At 32.7% G+C, this 23,520-nt stretch overlaps 1 protein-coding gene across 3 annotated transcripts; it reads left to right on the plus strand.

The window, feature by feature from the left end:
* Positions 1-711: 711 nt before the first annotated feature.
* Positions 712-22,476, plus strand: LOC140437432 (uncharacterized). 3 transcript variants are annotated; one of them, XM_072526961.1, is made up of 6 exons: positions 712-963; positions 1,360-1,635; positions 4,699-4,942; positions 5,879-5,976; positions 7,135-7,279; positions 9,662-22,476. In XM_072526961.1, the coding sequence occupies exons 1-6, from the start codon at positions 832-834 to the stop codon at positions 9,895-9,897; spliced, it is 1,131 nt and encodes a 376-aa protein (XP_072383062.1). In that variant the 5' UTR covers positions 712-831; the 3' UTR covers positions 9,898-22,476. The 3 variants fall into 3 exon arrangements, with proteins under 3 accessions (XP_072383062.1, XP_072383063.1, XP_072383064.1); XM_072526962.1 differs by having other exon boundaries at positions 9,677-22,476; XM_072526963.1 differs by having other exon boundaries at positions 9,701-22,476.
* The last annotated feature ends 1,044 nt before the right edge of the window (positions 22,477-23,520 follow it).

Raw genomic sequence — 23,520 nt, forward strand, 5'->3', positions numbered from 1 at the left:
TTACCCAATCTCCAATAGGGTTGCTCAGGTTTACCGGGGTTCACCCGTGTGATTAAGATCACACTTCTTGGAGGTGAGGATAGGAATTGAGTAGGACAGGCTAGAGATGTTATCTGGAAGCAACATCTTATATTGCGCCTCACTACTCCTTTGAACCCCACTGATGTATGTAAGATGTAAGTGCAGAAATAAAGAACAGAATAAGCAAAGGAAACAGCAGAATGCGAACATGCAACTGTATAAAACACTAATTAGATCCCTTGTGGCGTATGGTTGTAAAACATGAGCCCTGTTGAAGAAAGACGAAGGTGGGAAAACACGGGAGCAGTATGGGGGCTACATAATTCGCGTAAACTTTTTGCTGGACGACTTAATTAGGCACGCCGATATAGTAAGTTTTGCTAAATATAATCTTCTTTAAAAATATGTATTAAATATTTTATTTACTTTATAAGATGTATTTAAATTACTTTATTTAAAATGTTTTTATAGATAAACTTTTTTAAACAATGATAAAACATTTAAATTCTAATTTATTCATTGAACTTTTTTTACATGTGCCATCTAGTATTCGAATACTCAACCAACACTGATTTTTATTTTAATCTCGCAGAAAATGTTTAAATTAATTCCTGACAAAGTGATGGGTTTCTCGGGCTGCCATTTGACATTTAAATGTCACTTGTTTTGACATTCACCGTAAATGTCAAATTGGTTAAAGAAAAAAAAATTAAGTTCATTACACCTACTTAGATCGCACAATCCTTATATAATAAAGTTTGTTATGTTGTTTTAAAAACAGTGTTTCGCCGACTTTACTAATAAATAACCATGACAAAAGTGTGTCGTTTGTGTTTGATAAAGTTACAAAGAGGCTCAAAGTACTTCAACATCAATGCTGTTGAATCTTTTACTGGGTTCATGCCCTACAGAGACCAACTAACTACCTGCATTCCTGAAATGGTTAGTTTGTTTATTGATTTTGTATATTAATTACTATTTATTATTTTTTTATAAAAAACAAATTATGTTTTAATCAAAGTGACCTTTGGTTAAATTAGAATATTCATTTGTTTTATAATGACAGTGAGGTGTGATGACATGTTGATTTAATATGTCATTGTGACGTTAAATCCATATTTCCTTTCAAAACTTTTTATCAAATTACACCTACAATGTTTGTTTTGATATTCAAATGCTCTGATAATAAACCAAATCTTTGATATAAATATACATAACTATGAATGTAAAAAAAATTGAAGTAACTACCTATTTTAAAGAGTGTAAAACAAGGATCTACTGAGTATTTAATTTTATGTCCAAATAAAAACAAGTAGCCTATATTTGCAAATTTTTTAGGCATTAGACTTAATTCCTAATCCTGTGATTTGCAACAACTGCCGTACTGCACTGAAATCAGCATATGACTTTAAAAATAGATGCCTGTTTGTTGAGAAAAAGATCCAAAACTATATAGAAGGACAAGATGGTCATGATGAAATTAGCTATGATTTATCTCTGATATCATCTGATGATATACCTCCATTCAATAAGTTGACTTTACTCATTCCACCAGCTGATAATGATGAAGATTCCACTACTATAGAAACTGTAGAACCAGATAAGTTTCTTAAGGTAAGTAGTACTGACTAACAATTTTATATGCATGTTGTTTTATGTTAGAGTTAGAGGATGAATGACTTATTTTCTAGTAAAATAAAAATGATGGTGACTCAACCTATTGTTAATTATTTTTAATCATACTCAAAAAATATTGATACCTTATGAGAGAATCCAATATATAGATCTTGTTTAATCAAAGATATTCTGTGTTTCAGTAACAATCATTAGAGACTAATGAAAATATCCAATGTGATATTCCATCCAATTGTAAATAATAAGATAATATTGAACTTGTTATTGTCCTTTTGTACTGCCTGTGATTAATGTTTACTGTACTTTGTTATTTTAAATACCAATTATAGTGTTTTCATCTGCTACTTAATGTAAATAATATCCAGCCATAAAAAAAAACTTAATTAGAGGAGGCTGTGAAATTGATATTTAAATAATGGAGATGATGTCCAACTTTACAAACTCCAACTTACTCCAACTTTACAAACATAATATATTCAACAGGCATAATACAAAAACAGTGGCTGATATCAATGTATATTCCTATACTGAACAGGAATACTACTAAAGAATATTCGCAACATTGAACAATTGCTCTGAGAAATCATGTACTAAAAACTTTTTTAAAGTTACACAACCAAATCTGCAAAAAACTTGATTTAGAAATCAAGTCCCAATTATTGTTCAGAAATGGAATTGGAACACTAGAGATGTTGTTTGGCATGAATGTACTTGTGTAAAGATGTCTGGATATAATTTAAGATATGTATACATGCTTTATTGTTTTTGAGAAAGCTTTTGATACGATTGGGCATGACAATCTTATTGACACCTTAAGGCAAAATGCTATTGGGACACGATCAAAATCATAGCACATTTATATTGGAACCAGAAAGTCAAAATACAAATAGATAATGAACTATTAGAAGAAGAGGCTTAGTTTTTCTGAACATGTTTATTCAAAGAACAGTAATTGGTAGTCATCTGAAAATATTATTCTCATTGTAATCCTTATCATCATGTTGATTCATGCAACCTATGCATAAATCAACTAGATGATGGAGATTTACATGACTTGTATTTCCAACGGCATATCACGAAGATGTAAATACAATTTCCAACTACTTATATCTTGAGATTTGTAATCTAGAAATCCTCATACATCACACAATAGAAACATATGAAAAGATCAATAAACAAAGTTGCACTGAGAAGTTAATTTGTGTTTAACCCTCAGCTGATATGGTGATTTTAAAGAGACTTATCTGGGATGTTGTTCATGTATGGCCCATTCAAAGTTTAGGAAACCTGAAAACAATTTTATTCATATCATATATCCATTTACTTTATAATACATAATGCTTAAAAAAAAAGGAAATAATTTTACAAAACAAAATGCTTTACCCTTTAGCAAAATAAAACAAGTATTTGCAATACAAAATATGACTTACAAATAATAATAAAAAAAATAACAAAACAATAAATTCTGAGAAACAAGAAAATGTTAATCCATAATATAAAAATTCCACCCAGAGGTGTAACATTGGGAAAATATATGTTTCAGTATTTTATTACAACCCTTCATTGCAACTTTTTATTAATTTTTGAGACCCCTAATTATTTTAAGCTTTACATCCTTATCCAAATCCTAAATATTTGGCTACAACTATCTAAGTATGTGTTTATCTGTTATTACAGTCTTATGTTAAACACAGAAGATTTGTATATACCATATGCTAAATAAATAAATCCTCATCCAAATATAAATCAAAGATACATGCTAGTTTGGCTATTCTTTCTCCAATATTTTTTATTTTTAATTGGATATTTTCAGTGTTGAAATAAATGTAAATCAGTATGTGAATTGTTATGCACTTTGTTTTCAGAGACTTAGTTTGGTTTATATGACTCATTATTTAGATTAGATCTTTGGTTTGAAATGTATTAAAAATCTTGTATTAATTTTAGTACTAACTTAATCGTTTTGTTGTAAATTTGATCAAATTATTCTTGTAAATGCAATTACCAACTGAAATTGAAATTTTTGAGCTTATTTAACAAAAGGTCTCAGTTATCTCTTGAAAATAAACTGCTTCTGTACAAAGCTATACTTATAACAGTTTGGGCATATGGAATACAACTATGGGGCTGTAGTAAACCTTCAAATACGAAGATACTTCAAACATTCCAATCCAAAATACTCCGTATGATAAGTAAAGCTCCATGGTATGTATCTAACCAAACACTTCACAATGATCTGGGCATCCCATTACTTAAGGACATAATAAAGAATCACTTAATAAAATATAAAAATCGCACCATTGATCACAACAACGAACTAATAAATAACTTATTCACCCAACCACTTGCCGAAAGAAGATTGAAGAGGGTATGGCCAGAAGACCTACGGCAATAATACTTAGAGAACCGTCACTGGATGGTACCTAACTCACGTTAATTTACTTACAGACTATTTACTTATTACTCTGTGTATAGAGTAGATTGTAAACATGCAATGTAACAATAATAAAAAAAAAATATTGTAAAAATCGGTAAGATAGTTTCGAAACAAATATGCTTTAATCTGAACCTTCTATAAATGCAAGGTATGACAGACGTTGATAAAGATGTTAATAGAGACATGGGGAATCTAAAATCAACGTCTGTTATACCTTGCATTTATAGAAGGTTCAGATTAAAGCAGAAATCTGAATTTGTTTCGAAACTATCTTACCGATTTTTCTATCAGATGTCGCTATTGCTTCCTAAAAGACAGAGAAGATTATTTTTCACGTTAAGAACGGCTATGAATAACTGTTCTGATGAGACTTATTAAACTTTGAACGTGAAATCAAATCTTTGCTGTTTTTTTCATTTCAAAAAATATTGTATTTATAAAAGATTTGTCTACTTATGTGCATCGCAATTTTTAACAAATACTTAAAATTGACTCAATAGAGTTCCTTCTACGTTGTATTACATTCCTGACAAGAAATTATTCGCCTGAATATATTATAAAGGAATTATTTGATTGTTAAATAGCTCTATATTTTTGATTTTAAGATACAAAGTGAGGAGCCAGTCCCATCCACAGAATCATTAGATAATACTAATACTGAAGAATCATTTAGCATTTTATGTAATGCTGGTGTTCAGAAGCTGAATAAGCCACACAAACCTCACAAACCTTATCCTAGAGGTAGGGTGTGCAATAGGTTTAAGAGTGACGAATTTGTGTGCAATTTCTGCAATGATTCCTTTGGAAGCCTACAGTTTCTTAGGAAGCACAACAGTATATGTTCAAAATGTAAGTAGATACTTAAGTTTGTTTGTTTTAATATATTTAGTCTTCTTTTCCCTTCAAATTTAAGGTAGGTTTTACTGTATATTCAAATATTTTTCACTAAAGAGTTGTGATTCCTTATCGAGTTCCTTTTACATAATTATTTTAGTGTTCTGTGCCCTTCATATTTAATTCTCTAAATTTCATCAGTACATATAAAATTATTATACTATACTACTACACTAGCTGCCAAGAAATGGAAAAACAGGAAGATAGGGTCTGCATGTGTGTGAGGGAGAAAGTGTTCAAATTCTTCAAAGATTGATCCAATTCATTATTGATTCAGATTGATAAAGCTAATATTCAGAAATAATTTTATTTATCATTTAAAACCTTTATTCATTTATATATAAAGGAAGGGCCTAGGACAGAAAAGTTTACATTTTCCATTACAATTAGTTTAAATTTTAATTATATAGACTTTTGATGACAATAGATTAGAAGTAAAATGGTGCACTACAAATAAGCTATAGTCTCGTGTTTGGCTCTTGTCTACTAGTCGTCATCATTTCTCCACGGGTGGTAACAACTAAAAGCAAATCGTCACCTGCTACAGAGATAGTAGTAGTTTTTGTGGATAGGTGGCGTTGGGGCTTTCGTTACGGAAAGACAGACAGAATAAGCAAATTATAATTATTAAAGATTTCAATACCATTTTTATAAGACTGTGACTAATTAAAAATCCAACACTGTGGTAAGGACATTCCTTAGTACGCTTAGAGAACATATTTGGCTACTTTAATTTAAAAACAGATCTGTTTAAGAAGATTCAATAATATTTTTATGTACTTATATTTAGTTTGTAAAAATCACATCAATCACTGATTTATTAATTTTACATCCTATATAATTTGAACTTGTAATCTGAACATATTTGTACATCCTATATAATTTTTTTAGCTACACAAGAACCACCCAAAAATATATTAACAAAGAGGCCACACCTTCCCACTAAGGCCAAAAACCATTTGAAAAAATGGCTTTTTAGGCATACAGATGTAAGTAGCACTTTTATTAAATATTTTTTACCCTGTTAGACAAGTTTTATGAAAAAAATTAGGGTTTTCTATGATATATGCTAAGTAAATGATAGAATAACCTTTTTCTAGAAATACTGTTAAATTCATTCATCATTTAGCATGTCGTAGATGTTTTGTCAACAGTTTTTGTCAATGACTGGATGAAAAGAAAATTTTTGATGTTCTAAACGAATTAATAAAACGAAAACATATTAAAATATAAGTTATTCAAAAGATAGCTCATACAAATTTCAATTCACCTAATCAGGTTTCCAAATACATGCTATAAGATTTTTGATGTAACAGAAGTAGTGAAAGAAGATACTGCAGTTTTAAATTCTACAATTAATTTTGAACCGCTTTTAGAAACAAAACAAACAATTAGGCTTAATAAGTCCTAGGTTTTCACCCAACGTGACCGGAACTAGAAGCGGAAGTAGATATTTGAACTCTTCATGTAACTTTGCGTCAATTTATATATTATTTCACTCATTTTACTTCCGGTCATAACTTAAACCAAAAATGACATCAAAACCGGAACTAAATATTCGATCTCGATTTTTCATTAGGCGTCCATTGATATATCATATGTACTATTTTTGCGACTATAATGTGGCACTTCCGGTTACAATTTGCTAAGGCACGTCGAATAATATATCGCTTGTACTATTTCAGAGACTTTAAAACAGTACTTCCGATTGCACCTCTGAAACCGGAAGTCCGAGTTCGAATTTCTTACCTTTAATACCATCTTGGGTTTATATGCTTTCATTCGACATCTCATTTGTGTATCTGTTTTAATAACGGAGGGGTTGTGTTTACGGACGTGTAGACAGACATGGATAATTCAAGGTTTTCACATTATGAAAATTGTAAAGAACAAGTTGGGTTGTTTTATTTGTTATGAATTCTTGTAATCTTGTGTGTGAGTGATCCAATCGAAGGAAGTCTTAAAGCATTATCTCTTCGAAGAACGATTTTTTTTGATGGCTCGATACTTTAGTGGTAGTTTAAGTCATCACGATTTCAAATTAATATGGTTCTGAAACTATTTTCATGTTGCATTTATATATTAATTACTTGTATAAAAAGTAATATAATTTAGTGGTTAATCTACATTAACAAACTGATTTTTAGCACCCTTATCCCACAGACCAAGAAAAACAAAGACTAATGCAGGAAACAAATCTCTCTTTGCTTCAAGTAGAAAACTGGTTTATAAACGCTAGGAGGAGGATTTTACAAGATCTTACCAGACTGAAAAGGAGAGGCTTCAGTGCAGGTACTGAATATTTTTGTACTATCTACATATTTTATGTTAGTTTTTCAGCACACAAGAAAAAAAATATAAGCGAAAACCTGAAAAACTTCACATATTTCAGTTCCCCTTTTATAGGTTTTCATGTACGTCTTTTACTAGTGTTTTGACAGTAGAGTCAAGGATAATTCTTATTATAGGCAAACGTTGTTACTGCCTTCTGCTACAAAGGTTTTTTGCACATTTTTCTATATTTAGCGTTAATTTTTAGTATCTTTTTTTATGGAAAGTAGGTGGTTAATATTTTAAAGCCATACCAGGCCGTGTCCCGTTAAAGATGACCTGGTGTGTGTTGGATTCAGCGTGGAAGGGCTCATCCGCACTCAATCCTCCAAAGAAGTTGTGCTCACAGATATACCCACATCTTTCTGCCTATCAACTAAAGTCCACTCCCTCATCCGAACTACTCATGCGGTAGGTCCTCTCCAAACGGGTGCATCACATGACTAACCAGTTCTCTCTTTCTCTTTCTTTCTCTCTCTCCCTTTCTCTCTATCTCTCTCCCTCTTTTACCTTTGTAGATCCCTATCTAATATTTGTCTCTGCCACCGCACTTTATCCATTCTGCAATATTTGGAATGAATTAATATCGTCCATGCCGCCCTATACTCATTTGTCCATTCTTCCTGCCACTCCGTTATGCTGCTATTCCTAGCTAATTGTTGATCTTTTGAAATCTGGTCTTCGTCTCATATTTAGGACTACTCCCAAGTACTTTACTTTTTTGGTTGGTAAGATCCTTTTTCCATCCAGGACAAAAACTATACTGTCTCTGGCCCTCGTACCCTTGAGAATTGTAGCTTCAGTTTTCTCGACCGCCAGCATGAGGTCGCTGCTTTCGCTCGCAATGTTGATATATCTATCTGTGAAGTAGTCCGTAACCAAGTTCGCATATAGGGAGATATGCCGAAGTCGCTCAGTACTCTGACGATAATATTCCAGCTAGCACTATTAAAAGCATTTCTTATATCGAGGAAGAAAGCCACCATCCATCTGATCCTACATATCGATATCTCCTTGATCCTGCTCATGGCATCTATCGCAGATAGGTGCCATGAGACATCAAAAGTTTTTCTATCCTGATTTGGCATGTGCTTCGTGTTTTTTAATTAACAATAAAATGTTTCTTTTCTGAACTCATACTGGCGGTCGGATATTCCACCTTTTTCCATTATCCCCTTCTCCAGCCTTGCCTTCGCAAGAATCTTAAAGACTTTGCCTAGGTTTTTAACAGGCATATAAGTCTGTATGTCCCAGGCTCTAATTCCTTTCCCGGTTCTGTGATAAGTATGAGGTTTTCCGTTTTCAGAACCGGAAACTCTTGCCTTCTTAGCAGGTTTGTTCATAATATTCTGTACCCATTGCGTCTTCACCTCAATGATGATTTTTATTATCTCGGGTGCTATTCTATCAGGTCCAGACGCTTTTCATGCTTTGAGCTTTTGCCAGTTTCCGTCACTTCTTCCCGTGTGAATGCAGTCTTCATCTGGAGTGGCGTAAAGCTTATTTCTCCCCTCTGTGAAAAAAGATCGAGTTGTTTCCTCCGACTCTCCTCGATCTTAAAGAAGCCTCTGTTTCTTTAAGTTTTTGACAACTCTTGAGTAGGTGTTTTCTCGTATATCATTTTCAAGATTTTCACAAAGTGCTTTCCAACATTTCTTTTTTTCACCATTCATTTCTCGCACCAGCTCTTCATGGTTTTCAATCTTTCTACCTCCTCTTACATCTCTCGGTGCCTCTCTTTGTCTCTCGTGACTTTATTCTTAGCTCGATGTAGCCTCTTCTTATTTCTTCAATTCTCTCCATTCACCAATAGCGGCGACTGTTTGCTCACCCTGCGAACTGCACCTTTCTGTCATATCTTTTATCTTGTAATATCCCTTTTCGAAGTTTCGGGGGCGGCCCTCCGTCCTTGGATTTCCTCTTTGAGTCTTCTCTTTTCATCTTTTCATCTATCTTTTCACAATTCGTCAAACCTTCACTGTATGAATCGGTATCAATAGAGTCTTATAACGTTATTTCTGCATAACCCTGCGTCGTCAAAGACTCGGGCTGATACAAATTCATACACAGAACGATCGGTGAATGTATGATGCACAAACACTATTTATTAGGTTTACGTAATTATTTCTCTGTATTACTACCTAAAAACTTGTTTATTCTGCATAAAACCTAAAAATGGTAGAACACGTTGAAATTTCGACCGGAACTTTAAAATCATTTGAAAATGTACCCTTGACGTATATACAAACTACTAAAACAACAAGATTAAGTATGTTTTCGCTATATAATCTTTATTATTTTTAAATTAAACGAAGTAAAGAATAGATAAAACTTAATGTGTAGATTTTATCATTGCAGAAGACATGTATGTCTCACCCGTAGGTCTAGAAATGGATTACGAAGAGTTGGTGGTCAGCCACATAACTGAAAAACCTCAGTCAACCAGTGGTCCAAGTCTCGTAGAGGAAGTCAACTTACCACCACCTTCCGACAATCTAATCAAGGAGGAAGGGGAAGACATTGAAGAGGACGAAATAGATCTGTCAACAGTTAAATGCGAAGTTCTTGAAAACCGGTAACTCTTAAGAAGAGTTGGTGAGGAGGTAAAAGAAGCTAATGACTGATATTCTTATATTGATTGGAAAAGAACTGTGTTATATGTTGGCGATGTATCTCTATCTTCTTTTAGTGTTCTAATCTTGGTCTCTAATATAGAGGTGATAGAGTTATACTTCGGAGTTGTGAGAAAAGATTTAAAGTTGCAAATTTTTATATTATTTCTAGCATCTATACACTAAAATCTTAGCTAATTGGACACTGCACAGAAGTATTTACTTTTCGTGTCCTCTTCAAAAGTTCCAGTCAAATTGGATCCACTCCCAGTGCTTTACTCCAGGGCTCTTCTGTTTCCTGCTATAGGTCTTCTTGCGTACAGGTTTGTTGTAGCTATTCGTACACCAGCAGATGATAATTGGTTTGCTTCAGCGCCACAGGCATACAGATCATGTTTTGGGGAGATCATGTTTTGGGGAGAACTTGTTTTGGGGTTTCCACATAGAGAAAGGTAAATTTGATCCTGCAGAGCGTTTCTCCTTATGGTCAGGTTTAGGTTGTAGATCGTGTCAGCTACAAAGTTCTCATTTCCGTTCATTTGGTGAGGGTATAAGTGATTACCTACTAGCCATGTTTATTGCTGGATCAAAAACTCAGTATGGCAACAAATATGATTGATCTTAAATTGCAAAATACACAAGCAGATTTGTCCATACAAAAAGATTATACTTTTAAGACATGTATCTTTATAAAAACTTATTTATTATTTTTCTTAATGGCCTAGTAAATATTGAATCTCAAAATATTCTCGGTAATAAATGTGATTCAAAGTAAAAAAGGAAAATAAAAAAAATAAAATAAGAATTTACCTTGGTCATGGTCATATCATGATATGTATGTAGCAGAAGTTACCTCTTAATAGAATATACATACATTGATTATTTAATTTTTAGATATACAAGAAAATTAAAAATAAAAAGATGCCCTTTTTACACCGATAGATCTTTTTTAACACTTTTTTTAACAAAAACACAAACTCTGCCAAAGAAACACGTATCTCGGCAAAACAAGCGAGGCTTCGCTCGCACCGATATTTTTCCGGTACGATCCAACTGATTGCCCACACCGCCAAAATTAGAATTATGTTCTCAAATTCCCCGAGACGACACGGGACATCGTTTTTGCCGGTTAAAATTTAATTCAAGCGCATAATTCCTCTACCTTCAATCTTCCCTCGTCTATTTGAATGTTTTGTTAAGATATTATTTTAAATTCATGTGGGATTGAGAGAGGAAAGCAAAATAACAGAAGAATAGCACCTTTCTCGTTAGAGGAATATTGCACTTCAAATACACATTTCTAGAGAAAGATTGCAATCCTCAAAGTGGTAAATTACAACCTTATAAAATTTATATGAATACAGGTTGGACAAAAAATGCTCCAATGTCTTGATGTTGCTTTCATCTTTGTGTTCTGACAGTGGTATTTGTATACCTATGTTTTTGACGGATTTGGCTTCAGGTGGTTTCGTCAACTTTTAGTTTATCTATTGATCTTGAAATTTTCCTCTCCACCTCCGCAAATGATCTTCCTTGTGCAGTGATGGCTGTGCCATCTGCACGTATCTTGATGTATTGGCTGGTCTTTTGTGTATACATTGAATAGCAGGGAAGCCAGCAGACTGCCCTGGGTCAATCCGTTCTTCTAGTTTCTCCAGCGGGTCTTTTGACTTTGGACTGTTACATAAACTGACGGTTCTGCAGTATACATCGTATAAAGTTGGATAATTTGATGTCTTTTGACACTGTGTGTACTTTAGAGGAGTCATTTATAGTGTACGCTGCAGAACGGTCTATGAATACCACTCCCATTATCTGCTCTATGTCAAAGCCATCTTCAATATGTTGGGCCAGATTGAGGATTTGACAGGGTCGGTAAGGACGGAAACCAGCAATTGCAATAATTAAAACTTTTGAACTAGTGTTCCATTTGTCCTTTCCATTAGACTTGGTTTTCAGCTAAAGTTTTAATTCTATGTTTGGATTAAAACATCTAGAACATATAACACAGTTATTCCTTTTTTTCTATACATGGAACACACTGAAAGTGTTTTTAGACAAAGTTGCAATTACTCGATTTCTACAATCGCCTAAAATGTTTTATTACTAAGTAAAAAGTAGCATTAAGTTAAACGCCACTTTTTTGGAGTGTAATGAAATGAATGTTTTTTATAAACAGATTTAAGACTAAATGGTAGTTGTGGTGGTTAATAATTTCATGGTGATACACAAAGAACATAAAATATTTTAATGGTTGTTGTATATCAAGTACTTTTGATACATTTTTACTAAGAATGACCTCGAAGCCAGCCTTTTGAAAGATTTAAAATAATAACAATATTGTTATAAATAATTTTTGTTAGGTCATTGTGTTAAAATGTAAAATGTGAACAGAAGTGCGGATATATAGTAATTGTGATCTAGGAAGAACCAACGCTGCATATTTTTGCTATTCCTGACTGTTGTCGAGAAGCCATAAGTGACATTCATAACAAAGTATCGTGACGTGATTGGTATCAACAACTTTTGGCTACGAAAATCAGAATTCGCGTTGGTTCTTCCGAGTTCGCATGTGTTGTATTTCCGATGTAAGCAAATGTTTAGATCAAGAAGCGGGTTTCAATTTGTTATTTTTTATATTTCTTGGTTAATATTGATTGTACAAAAAATATTTAACTGTTCTTTGTAAAGCAAGAAATGATAAAATGTGCTTCATTTAGAGTTTTCTGAAATCAATCATCCAGATAAAATAACTACATTGCTTCCTATTGTCATAATTTAAAACGGCACATCTATCTTTTTGCAATATGTAAAATAGTGACAACATATGTGATACTCGAAGAGGCTCTTAAGAGGAAATCGAATTGAATGAATACAAAACAAATTATCTCACAGCTCTTAGAGACCTTATCTTAACTTTATACTGCGTTAATACAATGCAATTACTCTTGAGTAATACTTTGTAACAATATAACTATCTTCAGAAAGTTGGGAGCCAATGTGTAATAATAAAACGTCAACTAACGTTGGGAGGCAATTGTTTAAGTCTTCGTCTAGCTCAGTTTCTCAAGTGTAAGTTCATCTTATCTTAAATGCAAATCTGAAAAATGTGCTTGGCTGGGACAAATAAAACAGGATATTAACTATTCATATTTATTATACAGAAATGAATTTAAATTTTAATATTATTAGATTTTTGTTGACTTGATGCAGGTGATTGTAGATGGATTGTAATTTCAATCAGAAGCAGCGGTTTACTTCTTATGTTGGTGCCGCAAGGCTCAGTAATTTCCACCTATGTGGTTAGGGCAGAGGTTCTCAAAGTGGGTGACGCGGCACCCTGGGGTGCCTCAAGCATTTGGCAAGGGTGACATTTAAGAAAAGTCGAACAACTGGCCGCTGCGCCACTGTCCAGTCGAAACATGTTGACTATTTGTACTTGTGTATTCTCGATAGCGACCGAGAAATAAACAGCTGAATTCGACCGACCGCGACTGCTACCTGCATTCATTCTGCAGTTTAATTCTTGCAGCCGATAAATGAGTTTTGTAAAAAATAGAGTTAGATTTCAAAGTGGAAGTTTTAGATATAACTGCAGAAGAAAAGTGACCACGTAATTCGTCGAGATCCATTCGAGTCCAGCTCATCCAAGTTGTTCTCCCTCAATTCGTGGAAAGAAGGTTCCTTACCACAAAGAAATTCGGAGAAAAATAAGAAGGTACTGACAAAACTGATAAGCACAAACGAGAAACAAGGTTTTTATATTTACTGATATTTTAAATACGCAGAAGAAAATAGATTCATCAATGAGTTACCAAAAGTAAAGAGAAAGAATGTAATGAACGTATAAGAAAATATCATAAGATAAATAAATCATAACTAAAAATGCAATGAGATTCCCAGAAAAAGATGATCCCACTGTATCTTAAGCATATGTAGTTATACCAAAGGTTTTTAGACTGAAACTGCATTCCTTTGTAATATCCTCATTTTTATTAACTATATTTAATAAGAATGCAGCACAATTTTAATTAAAAATACTTTATATTTTACGTTTCGATTGCCACTTCGGAAATAGTAAATATAAAGTATTTTTAATTAAAATCGTGGTGTATTTTTATTTACAGTAGTTAATATAAAAATTTCACACGAAAATACTTCCAGGATTAACATGTTTTATTGAAAAGACTCTAAATGCCGTACTCATTTTCAAATATCATTTACAGTACTAAAATTTTTCTGTCTGCTATGAGAGATTACAGCGGTGCTGTAATTTAATCGAATCACTGAGTCATCGAATAGTGATCAAGATTCGAGTAAATAAAAATAAAAAGACCGTCCTTCTAAAATAACCAGAGTTAGGTAGCTAAATTTATTGTTCAGATGTAGATTTTCAATAGAAACAGTATTAAAACTATTATAACTATTATTTAATATTATCTTCTTCAGAATACTTCCGTTACGAATTTATAGACTTCTACCATCTTTCCACTGCTGGATATCCATGATACGATTTTCGAGATTTCGAATTTGAAAAATAAGGAAATGTCTGCAAGGAGCTGATGAGTAGGGAATATAAAATTGTTTTACCGTGTGAAAGAAATTCACGATATTTTTTTTGTGTTGAAGATGTTTCTAATTTCTATTCCTGCACATGAATCTTTGTTTTCCAGTCTCGTTGCGAATTATCAGGCGTTTAGGCCAGGTGACTAACGATTTTACCATGACACTCGTGGATACATATGTAACAACTTCTTTTGACAACAATATATGCAAAAAAGTAAACGTCATTTTTTAAACAATATAAGATCGAATACTAAAGGTGAAGACCAGTCAAATATATCGAAAAGTGACATAATTTTATTGAAAAGGCATAGAAAATGTGTGTTTCTAAAGTTATTTTTGTTACTTTATTGCTTAATCATTGCAAAAATAGCTTCAAAAGTTGATTTTTTGAAAACTATTAATAACTTTTCAAAAAATGCACAAAAAAGTTTAATTTCGCGTAAGAATAGGGACAGTATCACAGATATTCAGCTATAAAAATTTCACTTAATAGTTTTTGCAAAATTGGAATTGGAACTATTAGGCTTACATGAATTCTGAAAGCACCAAATTGAAGAGAAAGGCTTTTACTATCAAATTAAATCATTTAACGATTAAAAAGTTTGTTAGATATTGTAAAATAAGTTTGCAAAAGTACTGTGAAAAGGACTCACGGCTGAGAGGGGAAGGAAAGAAGAGAAGAGGACGACTACGAAAAAGTGACTAGAAGCTTGCAAGGACGACCTACGAACAATCGGGATAAGAAATTGGAGAACTGCGCCCATCGGCAGAAGAAAATAGAGGAAAACAGTGGAAAAATTCCAAGCCGTGCGCCTCTAGGGCCTGTTGAGCTGTAGGTTGGAACAAATTCGTTAAACGCTTGATTTAGCCATTGGGTAAAAAAAGCTCAGACACGTCGAAAATCCACCCATACCAATCCTTACTTGCATGCCAACTCTCATCATCCACCTTCACAAATTATTTCAGTCATTAATACGTTGGTCTCCAGATCAATACGCCTTTCCAGCCTTTCCGCCGGAGCATCCACAGACATCAATCTCCCTCTCAATCTCAACCCAAAGACTCAGGCCTCATCATACGAAAGCTTTTCTTCCTTACATCAAAGGTATCACTAATCTTTCTGTCACTGATCAAACTGTCACTGTCACTTAAATCAAGACGAATAAAGACAATATTTACCTCCCAATAAAAACTTTCATCTCTTATTCGATCAATCAAAGACAACATTGGTAATGAACATCACAGAGTTTATGAAATTCCTTGTGCATACTGCCCCCGATCTTATATAGGCCAAACAAATCGGAGAATCCAAATTAGGACTTATGAACATTCCATTTCTGTTCGCAATTCCGACACAATTTCAGCTCTAGGTCAACACCATCTTTATACAGGTCACAAAATTGATTTTGAAAACTCTAGAACCATAGCACCCATCCGCTTCTATAAACCAAAAATTATCGGAGAAGTCACAGAAATTGAAAAGAGGCCAAAATTTTTCAATAAAAGAGATTACGGCATAAGGTTACCTTCGACATGGAGACCTCTCCCAAAGAAAATATCGTCCACTCCACATGCTAATCAAAATCCTACTGTCAGAAATGTTCGCCCCTCAACGCCACGCTAACCACCACGCCAACCTCCACCCAACCACGCCACAACCGTCCTCTGTTCCCAGTAGTAGTAATGTATTGGTTAGTGATCAGTGTAGTATTGTATGGGGCTATTGTACTAACCGCGGAAATCTTTCGCGGTTTTCGTTTATATGTATATATATATATATATATATATATATATATATATATATATATATTTGTAAAATATTAAATATTTTAACCTGCTATTGCTTTGTTGAATTGAATGGCCAAATATATGGCATAGGAGGACAAATTCGTTAAACTTCCCGTGCTCGAATCGGTATCAACAGGGTGCTATTTCAGCATCCCTGCTTCATCAGACACTCAGGCTAATACAAATTCATACTCGGAAAGTCTAAAGAATGTCTCCTAAAACTTCACCACTGCAGTGGTTAGCGTACAGAGGTGCCATCTACTTTGGTGGCCATGAACGAAAACGATTTAATAATATCGTTTTTTGTCCTAAAAAGCTATTTTTGCAGTAATTATGCAACAAATTAACAAAAATATTTACAAACTCTCATTGTAAACGATTTTTTATGCTCTTTCAGTAAAATTGTGACATTTCCCTTATACTTTTAACATATAATTTATTTATTTTTTAAAGTTTATTCTCCAGGAGAATATAAAAGGTAGATGTGATCTAGCCAAGATCTCCATGCAGTGGAGCACCCAGAATTTGCCGAGAGAGGGTTTCGAAATTTTTTTATGCTACCTCCATTTTGAGTCCCTAAAAAATGGGTTTTAGTTTAATTTAAAGTACTAAAGATAGCACTGCCAAAGATTCAGGTATCTATTATCCTGCCTACTAGTACCAACTAAAACCACCAACTTCGCATATCGTACTGCCTTTATTTGTAACAATAGCTTTTGAGCCAGGGGGCAAGTGATCAGACCATTTAGGTTTGTTAAATAGGTTTAGTTTTTCTATGGTATCTCTCAGTTTATAAAAGAATTCATCAACTAATATTATATTCATTTTTTGGGCTCGAGCCATATTCATTAGTTGAGCTTTTCGCCTAGCTAAGTCTGAATGGCTGCACAAGAATTACTTAAGCCATATTCTACCAGCTTTATTTGACTCTTTACAAAACAGATTTGGTATATGATTTATTGTAGCGTAAGAAAATAGTAACACTTTTCATTAGAATCTTGCTTGTAATAGGCATACCTACTTCAACTAATGTGTAAATTCTTTCGACAAGATCATTTTCTTGTGCTGCAGACAACACCAGTGATCTTCCAAGCTTTCTTACGGGATTATGTGTTCTGTGATAAAGACCTAGCATTGAGCGAGGAATGTTATAATGCTTGGCAGCCCCATTGATTAACATTCCGTTCGCTATGATTTGCAGCGCCGAGCGTAGATCTTCTTCTGATCACTCAGCTGGTTTTCTTGGCATTCTGCAAAAGAGTTTAATATTTAGTCCCTAATATTGTCACTGGTAATATTAGGAATTATTAGTTATAGCAATATTAGGAACAAATGACGCTCAGAAAAAAAATCCGTAAGTTAAAATTTCATTTGAAATAATTCATGCAATTCATAAAATACTAACCACTGGAGTGTACTTACCTAAACTTAATTAAAAAAATCCAAAAAATGTTAATATATCTTGCGTAGTGTCGGAACGAGGATACGGAAAACAAATAGCGAGCTTCTACATCTGATGGATACCATAGACTAAAACCGGCGAATAGAAAACACGTTGCTGATAGGCAAAGACACTTGCCACTGTTGCCACCTTAGTTGCAGTGTCGATACTATCTGTAATACGGGGGTGGCACTATTAAGAACAGTGGCAATATTTAGCGCACCTACCTTATTTTAAGAACGAATTCCGAATTGGAGATTCAAACGTCAATAAACTTATTTTAACCTTTAATTGTGGCTTATTCCCATTAAAATAATAATAGATCTTATCTCTGTCGTTGGTCCGGTTGGTGTTTCTCTTCTTCTTCTTTATTTTTAATGACTGCTCGGATGTAATTGTGAACACTATTCCACCCCTCCGTACTTCCCGTGATCTTCACGATCATCTCTCTTACAGTCACAGGGTTCATACCTATTTCTTTATACATTCTGTTTCTCCCCACTGTAAATTTATTACACTCCAGTATTGTGTAAGTAACAATGTCGGAATATTGACAGTATATAGGCATTTAACTGTATCTGTCTTTCTGAACCTATGAAGATACGCCCTAAAACAGACAATCTACCCAGTCCCTTAGTCTCGGGATCAGCATCTTGGTTCACTGGGCAACATCTTTCTTGTTATTCCACTCTTCTTGCCAAATTTCCATTGATCTTTCCCTTTCTTCTTTTTTTATAGCTGTTGTCAAATGCTCTATTCTCTCATAGATATGTCTCTTTTCTACTGCTAACCTAAGGCCGCCGCAGATACAGTCCTGTAGGCGCATGCTACTCGCAACAGACTCGTTCTGTCTACTTTTGTCATGAGCCTAATATTAGGTATCTGTATCTAAATCTAATGAAAAATATTATTAATTATTGTGTATTTATACAATAATTATTGTATTCTACATATTTAAAGTGGTAATTTAATTATTAAATTAGCGCTTTTAATTTTTTGTATTGTGTGTGAAAGACAAGTTACATTTTCCTACTATTCTTTATATATTTTTTACTTTATATGCCCTGGGGGGGTTTAACCCTCAAAACCCGGCCCCTGAGTGCGCCACAGTCTCCATGGAAAATATGACCAAAATATGGAAAGATCCCAATATTTCAAAACCCTAAAAATGAGATTGGTCATTAAATTTTCCAATACTAACTTTCCAATCATATATTTTAGTCTTTAAAATCAAATAGCGATCTTGCATTGTTTATAAGTAAAAAATGACGTTTAATCTTTTGCATATTTTGTTCATTACTTATTGTTTTCACCAAATTTATCAAAGGCAGTTATTAGATTCCTGTGTCAAATATTGTCACGAAAAATGCTTATTATCTGCTAATTTCTCTGGTGTAGTTTTAAAATGTTTTCATCGTCATTTACCATTTCTGTGCAAGTTCGGCTTTTGGTTTCAAATTTTTTGGTATAAACTAAATTAAATGTTGCATTCCTCGAAAATGTTACGAATATTTATGTGTCTTTTATTGGTCGAAGTCGGCGGCTTCAAACATTTATCATCAACATTTAAAAACTTTCTTTAAAACATTTTACTCAGTTTAATATGAATTCATTGTCTGCCTTACAATTCACCTTGCGAAGTATTGAAAACTAAAATGCGCAAATCATTCTATAAAAACAGCTGTAACTCTAATGAAATTGAACATTTAAAAAAATAACAAGTTTGGCTCAATCACGATACAGAATGTTGCCAACTGCACTGTGATCTGTTATCAACATTGAAACCTAATTCGAACATCTTATAACTTAATGGTAAGTTCCCGTAATATCAATGTACTCTGAAAACAGTGTTTCTGTACTTTCTCTACCAATTCGACAGACAGAAAAATTTAAACACAGTAACTGCTACAGGTTTGTGATTTCATCTAGAACGTATGATTAGAAGTTTGTACGTTCTAATCTAAGTAGTTATTTCACTATGTTTTATATAGTGACTACAGAAAATAAGATAAACCCCTCATTTTATTGTATTATATATATGTTGTAGTTTAATTTTTGTACATATTGTTTGTTAAATATATTTCTGGATCATTTCACTACCTAGTGGCAAATTCCAGACATGGTCAATTCAAATAAAGATTTATTTTTATTTTTCACATTTACATGTAGAATAATATTAAACAGTGCTTTCAGTATTTATTTATATAATTATTTTTATACACAGATTGTTAATATATTTTTGTTTTACCACTTTATTTTCAGAAACAAAAAAAAACGCTTCATATTTTTAGATTATAAGCATTTTTCTGTTTTTTAATCGAGTTAAATACCCAGGTTTTCTACCTGTTTACAAAAGTAATTTTGTTTCTAATTATAATAAGTATCAATATTGTATATCAGTGATTTTCAAATATTTTTGCAGTTTTTTTAATTATAAAGATTTATCTTTTATAAAGATAATGTGAAAAAATCATATATTATAACCATTTCTTAGTGTGCATCTACAATGTAATCATAATATCATTGACTTAAAATTGTTATGTTATCAAAGAATGAACTAGAAAATATTCTTTTTATTTTTTATTTATTTTGTAAACTTTATATCTTTATATTATACGAAATGAAAATGATGTTAATCAATTGTTGATGTTTTTGGATCTTTACAAAGAATATATATAAGAGCTGCTCTCTTTTACTTAGACGTAACAGGTATTATTAATATTACATATTTGGTTTTTACCTACAATATATCCCGAAAGGCTAGACAACACAAAAATCATCCACATATAACCACAATTGACCAGTTTAATGTAAGCTAATTTTTGTATCTGGTATCATCACCATCATCAGTCTGGCTATACCCCTGCGGTGGTCCTAGCCTCCTCAAGAATGTTTTCGTTGGACTGGAGTGCGTCAACACATGAGCCGCGCTCATCCTGATGCGTACAACGGGGAGCTCGAGCGAAAGTACGAAAATCCCGGAAAATACAGACAAGCTTATCTAAAAAATCACTGAAATTATAGTCCACGCCCACAGAGGGAAAGGAGGGAAAAGAGTGTTAAACTTGGTATATACTACTTCATGGTCTTTGGTTGCAGGTACACAGGTGGAGCGGGGCGCGCGGTGTTGAATATAAAAAAAATTTAGCGCAGGAGCGTACTGTTATAAATACAGCTATACCTTCGTTTCTATTCCGAATTTCTTAATAAAATTTTAGAAGAGTATTCGATTTTTTAAAAAGTTTGAAAGTAAAAGTTCCCTTAAATTATATTTGAATATTCCTCACTTTATTGGAGAAATCAATTTAATTAGTGACTAATTTATATTTCTATATTTTTTATTTATATTATTTTATTTATTTGGTGTTGTTTTTGGTAAATTTATTAGTAAAGTGGAAATAAAGGATATTTGATACACTTCAAAACTTATAGAGAACTAAAAATATGAAGCTAATCCCTCTATATTTTACTAAAATTCTACGCAGCTCGTAGTAATGTTCATAGTACTAGTCAGTTAGGCATACGTGCACGAAAAATACGAATGATTTTTACTATTATTAATTTTTTAGTACAACGAAACTAAATAAAAAGTGGTTCTCTGCCTCTTGGAAGGTTTCTTGTTCATTTCTAGACAATGGCAAAGCTATGATTAGAAGCTTTTTTAAAAACCCAATGACCCTAGATTGACCAATTAAAAAAAAATGCTCGGTATTTATTCACAGTCAAATTTTGTTACTTCCAAGTATTAGTTTTCGTGTCGTTTCCAGATTTTTTTTTTGAAAAATGTTAGTAGTGATATATAAAATTTAAAATGCTAATACTTCTAATATCTAATCTCCCTATTTCGGAAAAAAAGTATCATATTTTTTAAAATATTTTCCTTCTGTTTTATCTTGATTTTACCTTTATATTCTTTCAAATGTGACTCTAAATTTTATTTTGAAACACAGCGTAGAAGAATTGCACACCATTAGATTATCTGAAGCGTGAGTGAAATAAATATAAAATAAAACTTATCTTTTGCGGTTTTGTAAATTATATATATATATATATATATATATATATATATATATATATATATATATATATATATATATATATATATATATATAAAAGGGGTTGAGGTTAATTGGGTATACAGCTGATTGAAAGCCAAGTGTACTCTGTTTAACAATTCATTATATTTCGCCAATTTTCATTGGCATCATCAGATGAGAGCTACAATTATTTAAAACATGGTAAAATACAATTTAATAATAGTTTGTTGTTTATATACTTACTTAATTGAAATATAATGAATTGTTAAACAGAGTACACTTGCCTTTCAATCAGCTGTATACCCAATTAACCTCAACCCCTTTTTCATCTACCAGTTCAGCTGTTATTTTAGAGTATATATATATATATATATATATATATATATATATATATATATATATATATATATATATATATATATATATAATGCGATGTTCAAGCGTATCGTGATTTTTTTTGATAGTTATATGAAAAATTGATGAGACGCCTTTCACAACACATATATCGCATATTATTTTTTTCCTGTACTGTGTGCTTATCTGATTAGTATATATTTCTTAAAGGACATAGTTATTGTTCCTGCTTATGAATTCCTCGTAATATATTTAATATATGAGTATTTTTTATTTAAAATAAAATTATGTTTTTACACATGAAATTGTCTGTTACTAATATTATTAGATTAATTGTAAATATACGATATTCATTTTTTATTGTGTTTTATTATTTATTCTGTAGTTTTGTTGGTCTTATAAATAAGGTGGTTTGTTTATATAGATTTTATTTTAGAATTTATGGTTTCCCTCAAAAGATATCTTCTTAATTCAGACGAAACATGTTTATCTCTGGCATTTGGTCATAAGACCTTCGTACCATACCCTGTTTTTCTATTAAAGTAAAGTAAGTCCTGTGGTCTCAACAAAGGTCAATAGTTTCCTCATTGGTAGTTTTAGGATCTCTTCTGGTTCAATCCTCAGTTGACCTAGGAATTTCTGCATCATATCACTAAGCACATTGCAATGGCATACGATGTTATGGCAGTATCTTCTTTTATTACGAATTATCAGCTGTCTCGTTCATTCACCTTACCTATTTTGTATAATTTTTCTTAAACGACAATGTCCAGTCACCATTTCGGTGACCATTTTTTAGTGTTGTTGTTCAAATCGTTCATTTTACTTCAAGAACTGAATTAATCAGTGACCGACTCTGAAAACGATCGAATCATTTCAATCGTTCGTTCGTTTCAATACTTTTCGTTGCCGTAAAACAAGTAACCGAGTGATTGAGCTGAATCGATTGAAAACCGGTAGTAGTGCTTACCGTATTTCATGTGTATTCTAAGCCTAATAGAGCTTAGATTTAATTACCTACCTAACTTTTCTAACTACCTAATAACTATTACCAACACAAGCGAAAGCAATCGCTTGGGCCCGATAGAATATTTTCCAACTCCAATACTCCCGGTCTGTAGCTAAGTCGCTGCCTTGCACGCAATTCTTAATTCAATATGTAGTATTTTAATTTTTCAATCATTCAAGCGAATGCAATCATTCAGCCGCATGGCATATATCGGTCTTCGTCGCATGTGAGGAACGACTGAGGACCAAAAGTAATGAGAGTATTGGCTGAGGGATTTTGAGATTTTGTTTCTGTTCGATCTCGATCGGTATCGGCGGTCGATCAATAGATTTTTGTCACCGTACGATTGGATCATTATCAACCAGCGGGATTCGGTCGTTAATATTTTGAAGTGA

The sequence above is a fragment of the Diabrotica undecimpunctata genome, chromosome 3 (genome assembly GCF_040954645.1).
Source record: "Diabrotica undecimpunctata isolate CICGRU chromosome 3, icDiaUnde3, whole genome shotgun sequence".
NCBI classification, from domain to species: Eukaryota; Metazoa; Arthropoda; class Insecta; order Coleoptera; family Chrysomelidae; genus Diabrotica; species Diabrotica undecimpunctata.

Excerpts from the sequence above, each read along its gene's own strand:
- LOC140437432 (XM_072526961.1), top strand. The coding sequence starts at position 832 with ATGACAAAAGTGTGTCGTTTGTGTTTGATAAAGTTACAAAGAGGCTCA. Across the intron at positions 1,636-4,698 it reads AACCAGATAAGTTTCTTAAG|ATACAAAGTGAGGAGCCAGT; the intron begins GTAAGTAGTACT and ends TTTGATTTTAAG. Across the intron at positions 4,943-5,878 it reads CAACAGTATATGTTCAAAAT|CTACACAAGAACCACCCAAA; the intron begins GTAAGTAGATAC and ends TAATTTTTTTAG.